The following is a 20,677-nucleotide window of genomic DNA, read 5'->3' as shown; positions in this document are numbered from 1 at the left end:
ACATAAAAAAATAAAAATTTATTAACAAAAAATTTTTGTAATATACATTTATACACGAATAACAACTAATGTAAATAAAAATAATCTATCCAAATATAACGTAATAATATTCTACTGTATTGGTATCATCTTACAATACTATATTTTATTTGTACATTAATATATGTATATATGAAAAAATAGATTTAAAGCTAAAAAAGAACTTTTTAGCTCTCGAAAAACATTTTTGTGCGTGATTAGTATCCGTTATATACCTTGCCGCTTCTTATAGTATTTTTAAAAAAGTATAGTATAGAAAAATCTTATATATTAACTAGCGGACCCGTACGCGGCTACGCCTGCTTGAAATATAAGAATATAATTTCTATAGAAATATAATTTCAATCTAGATGAAATGCTAAAAGTGACTATTATATTTATTTTCATAAGGATGAATATCAAAATGACGCGGTAACGAACGCGGTCGCGTAGCGACGACGGTTGTTATTAACATGGCAGAATAAATTGCATGTCAAATTAGAAAGTATTTTAATTTATTAGTATATATGTGTAATGTAATGTTATATAGCCTATAGCACTTCTGACGAATGCAGCTTTCATACAAAACAAAAACAAAGTAAATCGATCCAGTAGATCCAGAGATCTTAGCGTTCAAACAAACAAACAAACAAACAAACAAACAAACTCTTCCGCTTTATTATATTAGTATAGATTGAGACACATTTCACTAAAAACCTTAAGTATAATTTACAAATATATGATATCATTGAGTCCAGCCCTATTGTCTTTTACATACCTACACTTATAATATAATGTACTAGTGGACCCGGACGCGGCTACGCCTGCTTCAACTATAAGAATATTTATTAAATATATTCATGAAATTATTTTCAATTTTCAATAGAATTAGTAAGAAAATATAAGCTTTAATAATCAAAAAGAATAATAAGTAGAGACATATTATTAGAAAAAATTATCTGAGTTATAGAAATGAACCAACAAAAGGATTAAAAGTGACTAAAGGATAGGTATTATTAATATTAGAAAAAGTACCTAAAGTTTTCCGTGCGTGCGTACATAGATATCGACTCTACGAAATAACTAAACATTTCTCTCTATTAAGTAGGATAATTTTAGCGGGCAATATCAAATAAAATAAGAAAAGAACCAAAGTGTAGCTTAAATTAATTATAAACAGCAAATAATTACAGAAACATTTACAATAGTTCGAAAATGTATGAAAATTTATAAAACCGTCAATGTCATCTGCCTGTTCGCGTCGGTCATACTATGGCGCCCGTAAGCTAGGTCATTTGGAATCAGTGACATCTCCTTAATTATTTATTAGAATGCTATACAGTAAACTATAATTTCAATCTAGATAAAATGCTAAAAATGACTATTCATAAGGATGAATATCAAAATGTCGCGGTAACGGTTGCGTAGCGACGCGACGGTTGTTATTAAGATGGCAGAATAAATTGCATGTCAAATTAGAAAGTACTTTAAAATATATTAGTTTATATGTGTAATGTAATGTTATATAGCCTATAGCACTTCTGAAGAATGCAGCTTTCATACAAAACAAAAACAATGAAAATCGGACCAGTAGATCCAGAGATCTTAGCGTTCAAACAAACAAACAAACAAACAAACAAACAAACAAACAAACAAACAAACAAACTCTTCCGCTTTATTATATTAGTATAGATTAGCTAAGTATGCTGATTTTCCTGAAAAGGAATATTTTCCTCTTCGAAAGATTCGTGTTGTTGGACAAGAAACATAGGTGTCTTAATTTTATTTGTTCCTGGAGTTGGTGATGATGTATAGCTCCTTGCCTGAGCTCCTGTGCTATGCATTTTCATATTAAACATTATATTATCGATCTCGTGCATGGCGATATCTCGTTGTCGCTCGTCTAATTTTCGTAATTTTTTAGCTAGTAGCTGCCCATATAAATCGTATTCGTCTCTATCTTTTTTTGAATCGGTAGGAGACTTCAGCAAATCCACTGCGTCCACCAATTCATTTTTACCATATTCGGTTTCAACGCTGTTTTTCTTAATTTTGCGTTTTATATTCACCTGTTTAAATGGTGTATTTTGACAACTATTGTTTGAATCGTACTGTAAATATAATAAAACTATCTTTATAACTTATTTTTTTCATTAAAACTCACATGAAAATTACGTTTTAGAAAATAGAGATGAGAGTTAGCGACTTATAGTGATTTCAAATTAATTGTAACTAATTTAAAAATCAGCTTCACGCTGTATCCCGCACACAGCAGGGTAGGCAGAGGGAAGCTAGTGATAAGACACTCCATTCCCCACTTTCTGCCGAATACTGGAGGCATTGCGTGTTGAGAGTCAGAACTCAACGGCGCGCTTTGCCTCGACACCAGAGCGAAGAAATAGAAATATAAACGTAAATAAATATTTCACTTCCTCGAGTGAGGATCGAACCCACAACCGTCGCGTCACACCCTTGTGCCGCTGTGCCAAGACTGCCTCAATCTAATTTAGTTATTGAAATTATCATAAATATGAACTATGTCTTTTCTAAAGCCATAAATATTTTTATTGATGCTTCAAGAAAACAATATAATTAAAAAAAATTCAATGTTTTAAAATATTTTGCATTACGTCCATTCATTAAATCAAAATAAATACGTATGTATATACAATATACGTATATTTTACCTCATGATCCGTTTGAACACTATTATCACATTCGTATTTCCCGCCTAAGAAGCTCTCCATGAGCGGATATGCGAACCAAATAATTCGATAATCGTTTGGCGATTTCCTTTTTCTAGCCAAATGGAATCGAAATGATGTCATTAAAGATTCTTTTTTCTTTTTTAGATCTGTAACCGAGCAATGAACGCTTAGATTATTTTGGATTCGAAGCCACGCATCGTTGATCTCGCTCCGGTTCCTGTGCAGCGGGTGTTTTGGGTCCCATATCATTTGTTCGGTCCGATAGTGTTCCAAGAACTCCAATACGACATCGCTTGTCCAAGACATCGCAAATGTTTGCGAACCAAGCCCGGATTATTGTGTAAACCACGTCTGACCAATACTGTCAAACCAATCTGACTGGGCCGCGTCGACCAATCATCATTCAGCTCCTTCCGCATATCCAATGTTTGTTTATGACTATGTTCATATGTTGGCCAAGACGCACAGATTACGTGTTTTTATTGTGTTAACTATTATGAATTATTATGGGTTATGGACTTACTGGAGCCCTTAGCCGTTGCTTTCGATGGTTCATTTTGAAGAATACCATTTAACAGTCTTTATTTAATATACAGATATTGTATCTGTAGATTGTATTATTGCGTTCCTCACTTTTCGGCGAATTCTGGAGGCGGAACTCAACGCCGCGCTTTTATCTCGTTACCATTTCCGAGTACATACATTTCCGAGTGAGGATCGAGCCCACAACCTATCACGTTTATCACTGCTGGGATTAAGTTAAAAAAGGCATTTATTTATATTTTCTGGCTAACAGTACAAGCAACAAATTAAGATTTTTGACTATTTAGTTTAGTTATTTTAACAACACATACATTAATCGTAATCATTTCACTCGTTGCATTTATTTGTTCTAAGCATATCCAAGTAATTGAAAACAATTATAATGTATAATTGGGCATTGATCATGATATGGTTATGTTATGTTAATGAATAGAAATAATAATAAATTGATACAGAAATAAGTAATGTATTCATATAAATTTATATAATCGTAACATCACAAAAATATATCCATGGAGTACTAAGTAATCTCTTATCATGCTAAATTAGTTTAAAATTGCACCATAATAAATACTGTTGCTAATTTAAAATATGACTCAACTCACGGTCCAGTATGAATATTCCATATCTAAAGACACATCATGGATCAAAGTCCAAAATACAAAAGTACTTATTATAATATTCAAGAAATAACAAATAAATACATAAATCAAAAATATAAAAATGTGCCGTATATTGTTGTAAACCTGAGTATTATAAATTAATAATTAGTAAAACTAAAAATAATTTTAAAAAATGTAATAAGTTTGTATTTTTTTCATTTAAAATGTCACAGATTAAAAACTAGTCAAATTTCCATTCATTTATATTTCTCCGCTCATTCGTTCACTCCTCTTTAAATACTCTTTGGCGACGAATATGTAATTCATTTACTCAATTTATTTCAATACACAAGTACGTGATATCTTTCGACATTCTCATTATAAATTGCATTTCTATTGCACTCGTCCACTTTTGCAGTTTGTACTTTGTCCTCTAGTCGATTTTGTATTATATTTTAAAAATAACAACTATAATCTAAATTAGGAAGCGCAGCAATTTATTCTCGATATTAAAGGTATGTAAAAGAAACAACAAAAAATCTCTAATTTCTCATCGGCTGTAATGACTATTAGTGGTTTTCCGGTTGTAAATCGTTATAACTTTCATGTAATAATGTTATTATATACGTATTAAACGTTGAAAGTAACAAATTGATCTAAACAGAATATTGTTCTAGAAAATTATTACTAAAATACGTTTCTACCCTCTTATTTTTTATAAGCTAATTATGTTTTTTATTTCATAAGCCATTCACGATGAGCGAAATTAATATTGTAATTTAAATGTATTTGTAAAATTTTTATATATATTTAATAAGTATCTAAATAGTTTTACAATACAATATATTTCTCAGATGGCGACAGATGTTGGATCAGCACCTGGCATGGCTCAGCTTCAGTCAGTACAGAAGGTTATGGCTTTGCCAACAATAGAAGCTGCAGTTGGCCATGTAGGAGCTTTGTACACAAGAGTAAAGGGTGAGTTGCTATGCTATATAATGTAATTAGATATAATTCAGCACTCCATTTCCATTTTTTGCCTAGTTATCGGGTCATTGAATGTAAAGTGGCAGAACATGCCTTTGTTTTTTCTTTTGTTACCAGGGAATGATATCCCATCCCATCAACTGGAAATATAATCTAAAGCCATTGCACTTATAATCAATTGTGCCTCAAGAAAAAGAAAAAATAGCCTGAAGTTATATTTCAAAATGTTATATATTTTTTTAACAATAAGGAAATTTTCAAATGCTGTATGCATTTCTTAATTTGAAGTGTAAAATATGTAATTTAATTTCAAAATATATAATCCTAGTTTGGTTTCAGGAGCACATTCATTACTTGAATGGGCACTATCCACAGCAGAGACTAGCGTAACTTTAGCTGCGGCTACAGCTGCTCCATTTGTTGCTGTACCACTTGCAGCAGGTGATGCTAAAGTGGCAGCAGCAATTGATGAACTAGAACGCAGAGTTCCACTCGTAACTGAACAACCAAAAGTGATAGTAGAAACTACTAAACAGGCTATGCTTGCTAAAATAGCACCACAATTAAATAAGGTTAGTTGCTTCGATTTTCATAATTATTAAAAAAGGAAATTATTAAGAATTTTGGTTTGTTTTTCTCAGCTTTACATTTTTTCTTACATAGCAGGGTAGACAGAAAACACAAGACAATTTTAGAATCAGACATTGTATATTGAGTGCTGGAATTAAACAAAGCTTTGTCTATCAGAGCAGAGTAAAATAACTTAAATATAATTATAACCCTGAAAGGAGATAGAACTCACAACCATCAAATTTATGCTTTGTCATTAATTTGATGGTTGTGAGTTGTTGTTTTAAAAATTAAAATAGTTAGGCTATAATATACTTGTAATTTTTTTTATTAAATTAAATAGAGTATATGAAGGTGTTTGGCAATCATATACAAACTATTTACACAAATGTATTTATATTATAAGGTCAAAAAGACATTATATGCAAAATACATATAAATAAAGAAAATATCTTATACAAAAACCACTTGCCAAGTTTGCTACTAACCAGTTGTTTTTATAGAAAATAACAAATTGTTATGTTAAATTGATTTGTATTGAAACAAATTTATATACATTTTGATTTTCCACATTGTGGTGTCTTATTTTGAATGCGATGGATGTGGGTCCGAACCACACTTGGGGCAATTAACTATTTTTTTTTCCACTCTGGAGAGAGAAAATGTATATAAAATAGAAATATATGTGTATAGATAGATTAGAGCAGATTAAGAAGCTCTAATGATAAATTATTTTGTAACCATTGTTTTGTACTTGTAAATGATGTCATGGCTGCTAGACTTGATAACAATTCCAAAATAAATTCACTTGTTAAATATTAGAATCAGGTGAACAAAACAATCTGTACTATTTTAAATGCATATTTAAATTTGCTGCATATAGGAAAACAATTCAATTTTTTTTTTGTTTATCTACAGCATTATTAAATATAGACAAAGAAAGTTTCACTATATGTAAAACATAATTTTCATATTTATAATTTCCAAACCAAACATCATTTTAGGCTAGACAAGATATAAGATATACTTACTTGAAGATTCAATCAAATATTTACGACTTTTCGTGTAGGCTTTTGAACTGCGCCATGATGGTCTCATTTAGATTTACCAGACAAAAAATTCTCATATTTTTTTTTATTTCGAGCATATTATACTTACTCGAGCATATTATACTTACTAAAAAATTAATTTGTTTAATAACAAATACACTGGTAATATTATTTATAACAATACACGTAGTAGACCATTTGTAAATGACTTTCTTTTCATATAGGCATTACTTACATCTGCCATGTTTATTTTTATATCTTAGTGGTACATTAGTGAAAGTGATGGTCCTATATTCGAATCCCACTATCATATTAAAAATAATTTTGGGTCTTCCTCGATATTTTTTTGTTTATATATGTCGGTGAGTAGGAAATATAATTTTTTAATGTTTTATCTTTATCTACCCTGCGAAATATGGTGTGAGAAAAAAAATATTACGTATTCAGAATGGTAATCGACAAGTTCGAAAACTATTTTCTCAATACTTTTCTACATTTACAAAATTGCAATACCAACTGGTGTTGGAGTTGAGTTATTTTGTAATTATTATTGCATATATAAAGCTAACAATTTCGACATATCTATATAATGACTTTAGCATTAACTCATACATCTCTGTATGCGTTAATGCTTAGCACATTACGAAATGTTTTTATGAAGATATTCTAAATATAGAACGAATTGAATAAACAGTTTTAAGCTGTAACTGGTTTATATGTTGTTTTTAATAGTTTTTTTTATTTCGCGTACTATTATGGCAAAGACTTATTTGCGTAGATATGTAGGTGCACGTTTGATGTACGGGCAATTTATTCTTCTATCTTCTTGATGTTATTCTGCCATTTTCGTATATGTTATTTTAAAGATGACGACATAGCCGCCTCCCTCTTCACCAATTTAGAGAAACATGTTGATTGTCGCTTAACCAGGACATACACGATAAATATATATTTGTAAACAAATATAATTCTTATTTTAATTTCAAAACAGTTTAACCTTTATACATTATCATGTAACTTAGTTAATTGAATCTATGACGCACCCATAGATAAGATTGACATCTTAACACCGCTATATCTAAACTGTTATTGATCGATTTAAGTGCATATGAAATATAATCTTACGACGAATAAAGGTTGATGACGACATCCGAAAGATAAATGTTGCTTAGGAGAAGCTAATGTAAACTACTACATATGTTATTTTCAATAGGTATTGTAATTTAAGTACTTGGACAACTTTAAACAAACAAAAAATCAGGTCCACGCTGTATACCTCACATTGCAGGCTAGGCAGAGGTAATACAGTGTTAAGACACTCAGTTCACGCTTTCCTTCTGATGTTTTGAGTGGCGGCACTCTAGCTTTTGTCTTTGTGCCAGGGCAAAACGAACTACTTTAAACGAATAGAAACTAAGTTGCTTATTTCAAACACGCTATGCTTATTAAACGCGATAATTAAGACTTTCTGTTTATAATACAGGTGTTTCCCGATTCTGATAGACGAACCTACCTTCCTTCTGTTATGTAAAATGTGGATATGCTAAACATAAAAAAAAACTATAGGAATTATATAATTTGATCTATATAACATTTTGAATTGACCTTTCCGAGAGTTATATCGAGATCGTTACATTTGTGTTGATGGTGTACGTGATACGCCTCAGGCAGAATTGCAAAGCCACATTCATATTTACATAGCTTATTCATATTCCCTTGCACGTGTTTGTTTGTATTTAGTTTACTACATTCTTCTTAGAAGACAAATATAATGTTAAAAATGTTGAATTCGTATATTGCAATAATAGTTTCAGAGGGAACCTAGTGTTAAGACACTCTGTTCCCATTAAAACATTTCTGTTATCCACTTACCGCCGAATTTTCGAGGCATTGCGTAACTCAATGCTGTCCTTTGCCTTATTGACAGAGGGAGCAAATAAAAATATTTAATTTTCCTCAAATTGGGAATCGAACTCACAACCTGTCGCGCTTACAGTCGCAAGTTTGTGCCTCTGTGCCTTAATAATGGCCTTAGAAAAGAAGATAATAAATATCATCTTGTATGTAGAAAAATGTCGTGGTATATTTTTTACACTTTGTGGGGTAGTTTGATCAAATACTAAGATAATTATATTATCACAAGGATGTCTGACTAGTGTCTACTAAGAGGATATTCGATAAAGATAAAATATCTGTTGCATTAAAAAATGAACTTTTGTTTGAACCATTCTATTCTATTATATTCGGGTGACAATGCCGGTGTGATAAGATATCTTATCACTACGCGTGATAGTACGTGATTGACGGACATTGAACCGGAATTTGAGAACCTTCGTATTATATATCATATCTAGAAGGTTCCCGTTGGCGGATGCAATTAGGAATATTTTTTATATCTGAAATGAAAAAGGATGTATAGGTAATAGCAATATAGGTAATTTTATTATACAAGCTAGTAAATAACTTAGTCTAATCACTTTTTATAAAAAAACTGTCTATTTTTATGTTTTTATAAAATAACTACTTTTTATTAATCTTAATGTTGTGATATTATGCCAAGTAAATACAAGTTAAATTTAGAGTGAAAATTTATTGTTTCTAGGTATAACATAATTTATAAACTTTGAATAAAAAATAATAATACACAAGTAGGTATAATATAGCAAAACAAAGGCGACATTTATTTCTGTTCATTCGTCTGTTACAAATTCGTTTGTAAGTACCTGATGTACGTAACCGCTACTACAGTAATATGAATATAGGTTTTCACAACGTGCTTCTTTTTCTAAGGGCTCTGGGGCATCTAGATGTTTTTTTTAAATGGAAAATCACCTGATGGTGACCTGCCGTGTTGAACACTTCCAACTTTAGTTGTTTTAATTTGCAATTTCATGACAAAATAAATAGAGAAAACGGAGTGACGGTGACATATTGGTTGCTGTCTTGCACTTTTCATCTATTTTCTCAAGATTAGATATAATATAATCTAAAATCTATACAAAAGTTACAACATAAACAGTCTTACGGCTGAGCTATTCTCAAGGTGCAGTTCCCGAACATCTACCATGGTCCATGCAGTGACTTGGTGCTATAAACCTGTTGTTATTGTAGTACCTAATGATGTGGTCGTGAGCGACCTTAATTCTTTTCTTGTTTATGATTGCCTTTGGCGTTTGAATTTGATTGTTGTTTTACGGTTTGTGAAATATTTTGCTTGTGAGTTAGATAATTATTTGGTTAGTTTTAAATTAACAATTCTTATTTAACATTATCTACTATATTATCTCGAAATCGCGTGGAAGAATTAAGCTGAATCCTGTTATTACAGGATCCAGAAATTGAGAATATATTTATTGACTTTTAATCTTGTTTAAATTTAAATATCATAAAAATTATATAGTAAATAAGTTATAATAATAATAATATAAAGTTCTAATAATAATAATAACAATAAGCCTTTAATACACTAACAGACTGCATGCTAATACAAACATTTCCTATTATAAAAATAGGTGAATTTCCAACAGGTGTACGGCGCTAAGGACGTGGCGGAACAGCGTGTGAAGTCTCTCAAAGAGCTGACATGGGCTAAAGCCAATGTTCTTCTCACGACTGCCTACGGACAGAAGGCCATGACCAGCGTCGATACTGGTGCTTCGTATGCTATGCAATTGTTGAATCACTATCTACCCCCTACACAGGAAGAAACTAATGGTGAGGATATGTTACATGACTGTTTTTTTCAGCTTCACGCCGTATCCCGAATATAGCAGGGTAGGCAGAGGGAACCTCGTGTTAAGACACTCCGTTCGCCACATTAGAAATAGCGTAAAAATATTAAAATGTTGTCAATTTTTTCCCGATAATTTTTACTGTGATTGTCTTGTTGCTACCATAAAAATAATACCCGATGTATTCTATGCCTTCAATTAGAAGGTTATTCTACATAATTACGAATGTTCTAGATTAAAAATGAAGCACAAGTATATCAGTGATTACAGGCTTAATATAATTATTGATAGCGTCGATATGTTATTGCGTTTTAATTTATTCTTACCAACGCCTTACAAAAACTGCCGTAGCGTCGCGTCGTAACGAAATGCGCAAGGTCATTGTTTAATAACAGCGTTTTTTTATATTTAAGCTTCAACTGTATCACATACATAGCTGGGTAGTCAGAGGGAACCTAGTGTTAAGGCACCCCGTTCTCATTAAGATACTTCCGTTCTCCACTTTTCGCCAAATTCTTAAGGCATTGCATGTTGAGTGGCGGTACTTAAGAGAGAAGAAATGAAATTGTTAAATATTTCTTTACTCAAGTGCAATCGAACCCACAACCTGTCGCGTTTACAGTCACAGCTGGCGGTATACTCACTTTTATTAAATATTGCGTACATTTGCCTTCTCTATGCTTTATAGTTCTATTGGGAACCAAAAAAAAAACAACATTCTGTTACAAGAACTTGTACGACTTGTAACTGTTACAAGTTGTTTAAAATAAACCGGTTCAGCGTTTGTTTTTATTTTTATCGTTGCAATTTTACATGCATACAGTATTAAATATTGATTGGACCTTCAAATAAAAACTAGGTATAATAATTTAAATTGAAATAGATTTTCTATTTAATATATTAAATTTGGAACTTTTTGAGCTAACAGTGTTTTTCTTAATCAGTGTTATGATGATGAACAATTGTAGAACATACTTTTAACTTCGGTAGCAGCTGGGTTTGTCGATAGCAACTCGTTTTATTTAATAATTTAATTAATAGGTGATTTAGATATAAGAAAATTTCTCTTTAGAAATATTAATTTTGTCAGTCATTAATTTTCTGTCGTAATTAAATGTAAATATCGTGTATACAATGATTAAAGTTATAAGAATTTAGATTGCTTGGCCATCTGCGCATCCGGTCGATACCTCGCAAGGCGTATGAAAAATTATAGCAGCAAAAATGTATTATTTTGAACGGCCCTAGCCAACTCACCATTTTTACTAATCACAATTTATTTTAGTTACAACATTTATTTATTATTCAAATATATTTTTGATTTTATATTTAAATATGGCTATTTTTATAGAAATAAGAAAAAAGGTATGGTTCATATACGATTACTGAACAATGTTTTACATCATTTGTATAGAATTTTTTAAATAAAAAAACATAATATAATATTATAATTCTAGCAAAATATCTGCACTAACTCCTTAACGAAGATTAAAATAATGATGGTCCTTCCATAATTCTGCCACTACAAATGCAAGATGTTTGTTTACTTTTATTATTATCAAATAATGATGTCGGCATACTAATCTTACAAAAAGAGCGGACTTTTATGTAAAGCTAAGAGAGAGATTTTAAGTTAATTATTATTGTAAAACTAAAGTTTTTCACGAAAATAATTCAAATTAGTGTTGTGTTCGTGTAGTCGTACACTGTTAACAGTAAGGATGATATAATAAATAATATTATGTTCCCAGTCTACATCAAATTAGTTGACATAATTTTTTTAAAATATATGATTTTAATTTCGGTCTCTTTTAAGAATGTTTAACAGGCTTCTTGAAGCAAATTCTGAAGTCTTAGAAAAATAATGAATTCTTCCATTTTACCATAATTATGTTGTAATAAAAAATAAAATAGAATTAGTAATTGTAAATCATTTAAATTCAACAGCGGTGGGTGCCGAAATAGTAGCAGCCGAGAGTGACCCGGCACTCCACACCGTACAGACGGTGGGGCGGCTGAGCGCAGTGGCGGCGCGCCGCGTGTGGGCTAACCTCGCTGTGAGGGTCAACCAGCTGAGAGACAGCGGTCAGTATTGAGACTAGTGAAGTAGCACTTGCAAATGTTGTAAACAACAACACATTGATCAAATATACCTAAATGTTTTGTACTGGATTTTTAACTCAAATTTAATTTTATTATCTTTTTAATTGGTTTCTTATTATATTATTTGCTTTTCAAACATTTCAGTTCCGTTAGTTTGTTTCCGTTGATCTCGAGCATTGTTTCCTTCAAAAGCTACATATTATAAGCCTTAGCCTCCTAAAAACCAGCATATTACGATTGTCTACTGATATTTAAATTTAAAGATGTTTTTTTTGGTTTAATCAGGAATAGAGCTGGACGTTCGCAGATATGTAACAGCGTTGCTCGCCGCTTTGCATCTCGCTAAAGTAACCAGCGAGCAGCAACAGACCGAAGACGCTAAAGCATCTAAACCTCAAGAGAAGGCCGAACCTGCGACCAACGAGCAACCTTCAGAGGACCCCACCACGAAACCCACCACCGCTGAAAAAGTGAAGTCCACTCCTGAAGCTAAATCTACCAGCGATAATTAATATTTCACATTTTAATTAATCTTTTTATAGTAATTTTATTCATATTAAACTTATATTATTGTAATTTTAAGTAAAACCACAGTGCCGGTATATGCATGTGTATCAACATTGTTATGGTTGATTTAATAATAATTATTATTTTATGAAATAAACGCTATGAGCTATTCTTAATCAAGACTGAAGGTCTTTTTGATGTATGTTTTAAAAAAGATATTATTATAAGAAACAAATATTTTGTAGCTATATTTGGAAATATATAAAATTTTATATAACTATTTTTTGTTTGTTTTAATAAAACATCGTAATATTAATAGTATAGTTTATTTAAAAATAGTAACGATACAATTTATGCGTAAACTCCTAGGAAATAGTAAGTACTTAGGCCAGCATATTCTTTTTGTTAGGGACAACTGTAAAGGATATGGATTTAGATATGAGAGATCATATTATGTGAGTGTGTTAGCTTAAACAACAAATAAATGCAGGTTATTAATCTATAGATATTGAAAGTAGATCCTAAATCCAGTCTTAAATTTACTTAGAGCCAATTTAAATATTACTTTGCTGGGTTGGATGATAAAATTGACAAACTGTTTATAACAATTACATAATATAATATATTTTTTTTAAATATAAAGCCTCTGTAAGGAAAGATTTAGTATATTTTGGCACAATATTTGAAATTTGTTCGTAAAAACAAAAAGTATAAACAAAATCAGTTATTTCCAAAATCTATTATAAAGTGCCGCAGATTATATGGAAAAAAATTAAGTGCTATTTCTGCCCAGAAACTTACAATAAATATTTGATCATTTATGAAGAACTATCTAATTTAATTATTATTAAAATATATAATATATGGACAAGCATACATACCTAATACGTGAAAATCAAAATTTATAATTTTCGACGATTATTATTTTAAAAAAAATATTAAATAGAACATTTTATAAGAAATAGTGAATTAGTAGTACAATAATAACTTGAAGAAAAAGAATACATATTTATATGTTTATTTTATATTATAAAAATGTAAACATTTTATTGAACATATGTAAATAATTATATCGTAGTTATTAGTAAATTTAATTATTTAATGATTACAATTGTGAATATGTATTCTTTACCTCTTAAAACTCCTCTTGCAGTAGACCATTTTACCCAAGTCCGTGGTCCTCGAAGAAGCCCTGCGGGGTCTCCTCCTGCAACAAGGGGTCATCACTGAGCCAGTGTCGCTCGTGGCCATATTAGCCGAGCTATCGCTTATCGGCATAGAATGAAATGCCTGTTTATTAATATATTATGTTTAAACAAAACAAAAAATGCAATTTCATTAACAACACATTTATAATTATATTATTCAAATTACCATTCAATGAATGAAATATTTGCTAATAAGTAATGTATTATAAAATAAAGATTTTTGCAAATTTAAAATGCAGTCTAAAATAATAAAATTTTATATTTATCAGAAAAATATAAATCATTACACACATTGGTTGAAAGATATAGTAATTAGTTACAAAAGTATTTACTAGTCAGTAGTTACAAAATCTATTGATTATAATTGTACACACAAGTCTTACATTACATGCAAAATTTTCTAAATGAGATCTCACATGAATAGGATAATTGTTTTATTTATCTATAGTATAAAAGGAATGTTTAATTTATTTCAAAAATTCACATAATAAAATATCTTCTACATACGAATATAAACTCTTTAGCATCAAAACACTATTAAGTAACTTAATTTAAAAAATAAAATTCGAAAAAAATTAACATGAATATTTTCTGTTAACAACATAAAATTTAACAAACACAAATTATAAATAATAATAAGAAAATTGTCGTTGTTTCAAGAGAGAATAGTAATATTTAGTTTAAGATAAGAAAAATAGAAAACAATAAATAAATAATGAAATAGAAAAAAAAACAACTACAAATAAATAACATTTAGATAATGCATAGATTTACAAATTGACTTGAATTACAAACGTTATGAAAAGTAAATATTTTAATCATAAATACAAATGGTTATAGCAATCTGAAGTATTAATAACTTGTACTTATAGATGCTAGAAATTCAAAATAATTTGATTGTAAGACTTACACACAAGATAGTTAAACTTTTAGTTTAATCTGTTCCCTGTAAAAATTTTATATAAAGATAAAAGCCGCACAAACAGGCCTAACTTAAAAGTTAAGTTATTAAAATAATTATGTATGTATAACGCTGGACTTTTATGATTTTATGAAACACTTATACGATTTTTCGAAAGTCCTTTAATAATCGCTGACTCGATGAACTATCACGAAGGTGCCACGTCGTCATCAGCTGGAGGTAGGGCTCAGAGAAGTCCAACCTCCCGTAGGGCTCCGTCGACGGCCTCGTCCTATTGCACAATGCCCCACACGGTGAGGTAACAGTAACATGTACTACCCACAGATTAGTGGGCCTTAAGTTTGTTTTATTTTCTCTTATATTCATAGACCAATAAAAATAATATTTATTACGATTAGAGGCGCAAAATTGCATAAATTTACTTCATTTACTTTGATTCCATTTAATATATGTACCTAACTTTTATTAATAGATCATTCAAAACTTTAAATAATAACTTTAATATAAATATCTGAACAAATTCGCAAATTTGTAACTAGGCGTGGGGTATTAAATTTTTATTGCATGCTGTCAATGTGTTAATGCAAATCCACCACCTCAAGCATTGACATCACTTCTTACTCTGATTGATATGAGGGAGACTGTAGCATGATTATAAAAATAGTAAATATAAACCATAGGCAATTTAATATTAATAAATTCTATGGTATTAAGAATATAAGAATATGATATAAATAATATATGATAAAATCATGCCACAGATTATGGTAAGGTTAGGTTAAGGGATCGGAACCATGCAAGAAAACAGAACTTTTAGTTAAAACCAATGTATTTAGACAACCCATTACAGTAAATGCACAGACAGCCATACTTACATACAAGTACAGGACACTGATTTACAAATAACTAATGTTTTTTCATTTTATCATTTCATTGTAGTATTTTTTAACTTTTTATTTTAAAAAATGAAATATTTATAAATCAATGTCCATTTCACAATAACTTTTAAATTCTAAGCTACATAGATACTAAGCATATTTCAATGAGCCGAGTCAATACAGATAATATAGTAAAATATAAATTGTAGTTAAAATCGAAAGCAAAATAGCATTAATTAGAAAATATCTAAATAAGCTCGATTTTTATGTCTGAATATTATTCAATTAAAGCCTGATGATTCTAATGTAATATGTGGGCATGTTTAATAATAAAAATGTTTAATTAAATCTTAGGCAAACTACCTCTTTTAAATTACATGTAAAACATGTAGATGTTTGTATTGAATACACAATAATAATAATTAATACTATGAAATATCTAATTATTTAAATATAAATGTCTGAATAATGTTTTAGTGACAAGGTGAAATGGCAAAATATTTGTTTTTGTAGAGTATTTTAAAAAATAAAGACAAGAGTAAATTGAGCAAACACATACAACAGCAAACATGCAACAAAAAAGCGAAAGCAATAATTTTTTCTATTCTACAGACAATAAAAATGTTTAATATCATAAACAACAGATAATCATAAACTCTTTTACACATCATATTACACTACCGATAATAAACTTTAAATAAGTTTTCTATTTTTTTTTCGATAACTACATAACTAATTAGACTAAGTGAGTGACTGACAGACTAACAATCTAAAAAGAATGCTTTAAATAGAAAATCAACTATTATTTTTAGATTTTTGCTGTATTTCCCATAAAGTAGTAGTATGGAGAGGGAGAACAGTTAAGTTCCCACGTCAGTAGGAGAAACTCAACGCCGCGCTTTGTCTTATTGCCAGAGCTGAGGAAATAAAAATAATTCATTCCCCGGAGTGGGAATCACACCCACGTTCACGTTTACAGTCAGTCAGCCTCACTAACAACTAAATATTCAGATCTAAGTTATTAATAAGTAACATGTAAAAGTGTTTATGTGAGTATACAATACTGTTCTGTATATATGTGGTTGTCATCAATGTATCAGCCCATCGTTCAGGTCCTGAACCGCCACCAGCATGCATACATCACACCAAAATGGGAAATATTAGCAGTGCAGTGCATAAAGGGTAAAAAGCTTAGGGTCACTCGTTAGGCTTTGGCCAATAAAGCATAGAGAAGATAGACAAAAGTTATTACTTTAAAAATAATTTGAAGTATACTCTATGTTTTTTTTAGATTTGGAAAATGTATAGTTGTCACAGATATGTGCTTGAGTTTAGTTTTGTGTTATTCAACTAATTATGTTTTTTAAAAAAACATTAATTATTCTAACAAATATCATTGTCTACTTTATTATTATTATCAATAGAATATTTAATATTCAATACAATAAGAGATATGGTTTATAGAGAGATATAATAATATCTATTCTAAAAGGCAGTGCTCCTACAATATTATATGCCGAGATATTGAGTTTTTTGATATTCACGCTTTTTACACATTATTTCCTCAAATGGATTAATCAAGTATATTTTAGTCTATACTTCTATACTAATGTTATAAAGCTGAAAAAATTATTTGATTAAACATTATAATCTCAAGAAATACTGCACCTAATTAATAAATTATTTCTTTATTAAATGGTCTTTTTATCAAGAAAGTAATATACTATATTACATCATGTTAATTGTTTCAACGTATTCACTTATCTTGTGGTCATTTACCTCCATACTCCAAAGATTACGTCATGGGCTTGGCGAAACCACAAGTTAAACCTTTTTCTTGACATTACTTTAATAGACAGTTGTTTTTAAAGTAACAGCATTATACATTTGTCTAAGCCCAGATGGTTGAAATTTCGGGTTACCAAAAATGTATACATATATACAAGATTAATCCAATTAGAGTTTAGTTTAAAATTCAAACATATATTAACAAAAAGGCACTACTACACAGGCCACTGTCCTTACATACTGGTCCTCTTATCCAATGACAATCCTTTCATTAATAATACTTATAGCTATTAAAAAATATATTATAAAAAATATTTATTGAGAAATTTAATTAAAACAAAACTCTTTTAAGGAATTGAATTTAGGCAATACTAACCGAATTTTAGGCAAGACCATTTTATTCTTTTAAATTGTTTTTAATGTGTTATTCTCACATCAACGAAATGTTTTTCTAAATATTTTTCTTATATTAATCTTTGTATGGAGAAAGTTTAATGATTTGGGCAAGGAACCTATGTATTTTTAGATAAATTTACCATTCATTGATGCAATATATATATTTCTTATAAATTCATTTTAAAAAATTAAGGGACTTCAATTATAAAAGATATTAGTCATCTTACATGAATGTTTAAAAAAATGTGTTATTGCAATAATATGCATGCCATTAATAAAACAAATAAAAACACTCAAATTGAATAATATAAAAAAAATATTTTCCTGTTTTATACTAAGCTCTTGCAATTGATGCATTATGGTCCCATTCAATATAAGAGAACATTTTTTTATAAGTTAAATATAACAAAATATAACATTTTAAGTGCTCTATGACCTTTATCATATGTATAGCCTTTCAAAAGATTTTCTCTTTTAAAACTTAATAAGAAATTTCCGAATATATTTTGCCAGGTAAAATATTTCAAGAATAATGATATATATATTTCTGTCATGATTTATATCATGATTTATGACTAAAAAGCTACACAAAATTCATGTTATGGGAAAGTTTACACAAGTTCATTATCCTGGCTACTGACCTCTTGTAGCAGATCCTGAGCCGCTATCGCCTTGAGGACATTCTTCTTGCTGGTCTCCTGCAGCTCTCCTCCGAGCACCAGTTCATCCAGAATGAAGTAAGCCTTCTCAAAGTTGAATATTATGTCCAATTCACATACCTGGAATGTATTTTTTGCAAGTTAATAGATATGTAGATTGAAAATTTTAGAATTTATATTTTTTAATATAAATAAAACAGTACATCTCAGGAATCATTTTGCATTCTATGCAAGATTAGTGTAGATGTAAGAATATTATAACAAGTTTTTATTTCTAGTTTTTAGCTACTACCTTGTTTATAAAAGAATAAGCAAAGGGAAATCAATGTTAAGATATTTTGTTCCCCATGCAGCATTAAAATAAGGACATTGGAAGTTAAGCACAGTGCATCTTAAGTCCTGGTACTGACACTGTTATGTGGCAGCAAAACATGGAATTTACTGAAGAAGAATAAAGAAAGATAAATGCTGTATATATGCAATATCCCAGTCAGCCAGTTTAGCTGATTGAATCCACAATGAGATATACTGAATAACATGCTAAGGAAAAGTGAATGGTAAGTGAGGTAGGGAAAGACCTTGATCAATCTTTAAGAAGACTGTAAAAATGATAATGGATCAGAGGGTATGTTCAAAGAATCTTAATGACAGAGGACAAAGCAAAAAGAGGTATGCAAGGAGTGTAATATTTTGCACTCTGTTCTCTCTGGCATATGGCAATTCTCATTATAATACTAATTTAGAGGTTTTGGAAAGTAATATCTGTTGAAAGTAGTTAGGCATAAACAACAATAATTGTATATTGTAAATAAAAACATTTAGTACTTCATAACCACATAATAAACACCAAATAAGTTCAAGCAAATTGTTCCTGAGATTAGTGCATTTAACTAAACAAGTTATTTAGCTAATATAGATTATACTTGAAAATTTTAAGCAGCTAAGCATACACTTACACTGCCAAAGTATTTATCTAGAAGCTCCACATATCTATGTATGAGTTCCAGTGTTAGTAACTCATTATCTTCCTGCTCCATTGCACAACAGAAATATAATGATGCATATCTAAAAAGAAATATTGTTTATACCATAAATATCTCAGCAGAAATTTTAGTAGTAATAGTATTTAAAGTGTACATAGTTTTTAAATTACAAATCTTATCTTATAAAGTAAATATGACGTTTTATAGTGAAATTTATACCTTTTATAAACCACTTTAACATCTTTCCATTCCAAAAATGAGCACATTTTTGGCTTTCGAGCAAGCACAGTGGTAATCAATTCTCTGGTTATTTTCTTCTTTAGCTTATCTGGGTGTGCTACGTACCATTTCTGAAGCCTTAACTTGCCTTGACGACTGAATAGTAGCATGAATTGCATCTAACAAAATATTGAAAAAATGTAATGTTATATTTTTATACATGTAATCTTAAAAATAATGTTAAATAATAGACTGGTGATTACGGAATGCACTCATACTAAAGAAAATCTTACTTACCATTTTGCTGGATTAAGTATCTAGCGGAATGAAGTATTAATTAAAATCTTAACAACTATAATACTCTTGGAATTTTTGATTATAATCTATTTACATCTTAAAAAGAAATTTAATATTTAATTATTTATTAATGCTATTGCATTATGTTAATAAATTTACGTAGGTACTAAGTAAATATAAATGACAGACAGATACGTACAGTACCTAACTAACTACGTTAAAGGAAAATGGCACTACAGACGCTACAGATTTACAGAACAGATGCACAGATACAGAATATGTATAAAAGATTTGTAAAAGTTATCTTTTTTTCGACGTGGCTTTACTGGTGTTGACCTGGGATGGTCTTTACAGCGACACCGGGTTGGGATAGGTTACCGTAATAAAAATTTTAAATACTTAAAATGTTTACGAATCGCTTACATGCACATATGACATTCAAAATAAGCAATACACTATAATTATAGTAGGATGGATTCATTACAAATCACAATAATCAACAGAAACGG

The 20,677-nt window shown here is 29.8% G+C and overlaps 3 protein-coding genes across 6 annotated transcripts; 1 reads left to right on the top strand and 2 right to left on the bottom strand.

Moving 5' to 3' along the window:
- Nucleotides 1-1,702: 1,702 nt before the first annotated feature.
- Nucleotides 1,703-4,045, bottom strand: LOC146540151 (uncharacterized). Its single transcript, XM_085207358.1, has 2 exons — nucleotides 2,706-4,045; nucleotides 1,703-2,129 (listed from the first exon to the last, which is right to left on the bottom strand). The coding sequence occupies exons 1-2, from the start codon at nucleotides 3,030-3,032 to the stop codon at nucleotides 1,716-1,718; spliced, it is 741 nt and encodes a 246-aa protein (XP_085063484.1). The 5' UTR covers nucleotides 3,033-4,045; the 3' UTR covers nucleotides 1,703-1,715.
- Nucleotides 4,046-4,176: 131 nt separating this feature from the next.
- Nucleotides 4,177-13,098, top strand: Lsd-2 (Lipid storage droplet-2). Of its 2 annotated transcripts, none has more exons than XM_085207355.1 (6): nucleotides 4,177-4,386; nucleotides 4,726-4,849; nucleotides 5,198-5,430; nucleotides 9,990-10,191; nucleotides 12,156-12,293; nucleotides 12,597-13,098. In XM_085207355.1, exons 2-6 carry the CDS (start codon nucleotides 4,726-4,728, stop codon nucleotides 12,821-12,823), a joined length of 924 nt encoding a protein of 307 aa, XP_085063481.1. In that variant the 5' UTR covers nucleotides 4,177-4,386; the 3' UTR covers nucleotides 12,824-13,098. The 2 variants fall into 2 exon arrangements, with proteins under 2 accessions (XP_085063481.1, XP_085063482.1); XM_085207356.1 differs by having other exon boundaries at nucleotides 4,179-4,386; nucleotides 10,005-10,191.
- Nucleotides 13,099-13,128: 30 nt separating this feature from the next.
- AP-1sigma (AP-1 complex subunit sigma-2) lies at nucleotides 13,129-20,391 on the bottom strand. Of its 3 annotated transcripts, none has more exons than XM_085207361.1 (5): nucleotides 20,169-20,391; nucleotides 19,872-20,050; nucleotides 19,626-19,734; nucleotides 18,652-18,789; nucleotides 13,129-16,941 (listed from the first exon to the last, which is right to left on the bottom strand). In XM_085207361.1, the coding sequence occupies exons 1-5, from the start codon at nucleotides 20,169-20,171 to the stop codon at nucleotides 16,915-16,917; spliced, it is 456 nt and encodes a 151-aa protein (XP_085063487.1). In that variant the 5' UTR covers nucleotides 20,172-20,391; the 3' UTR covers nucleotides 13,129-16,914. The 3 variants fall into 3 exon arrangements, with proteins under 3 accessions (XP_085063487.1, XP_085063485.1, XP_085063486.1); XM_085207359.1 differs by having other exon boundaries at nucleotides 13,129-14,025; XM_085207360.1 differs by having other exon boundaries at nucleotides 14,268-15,219.
- Between the last annotated feature and the right edge of the window lie 286 nt (nucleotides 20,392-20,677).

The sequence above is a fragment of the Heliconius melpomene genome, chromosome 3 (genome assembly GCF_056956725.1).
Source record: "Heliconius melpomene rosina isolate 202511_hmr_F chromosome 3, ASM5695672v1, whole genome shotgun sequence".
Taxonomy (NCBI): Eukaryota; Metazoa; Arthropoda; class Insecta; order Lepidoptera; family Nymphalidae; genus Heliconius; species Heliconius melpomene.
This window is presented reverse-complemented; position numbering and strand designations above follow the sequence as displayed.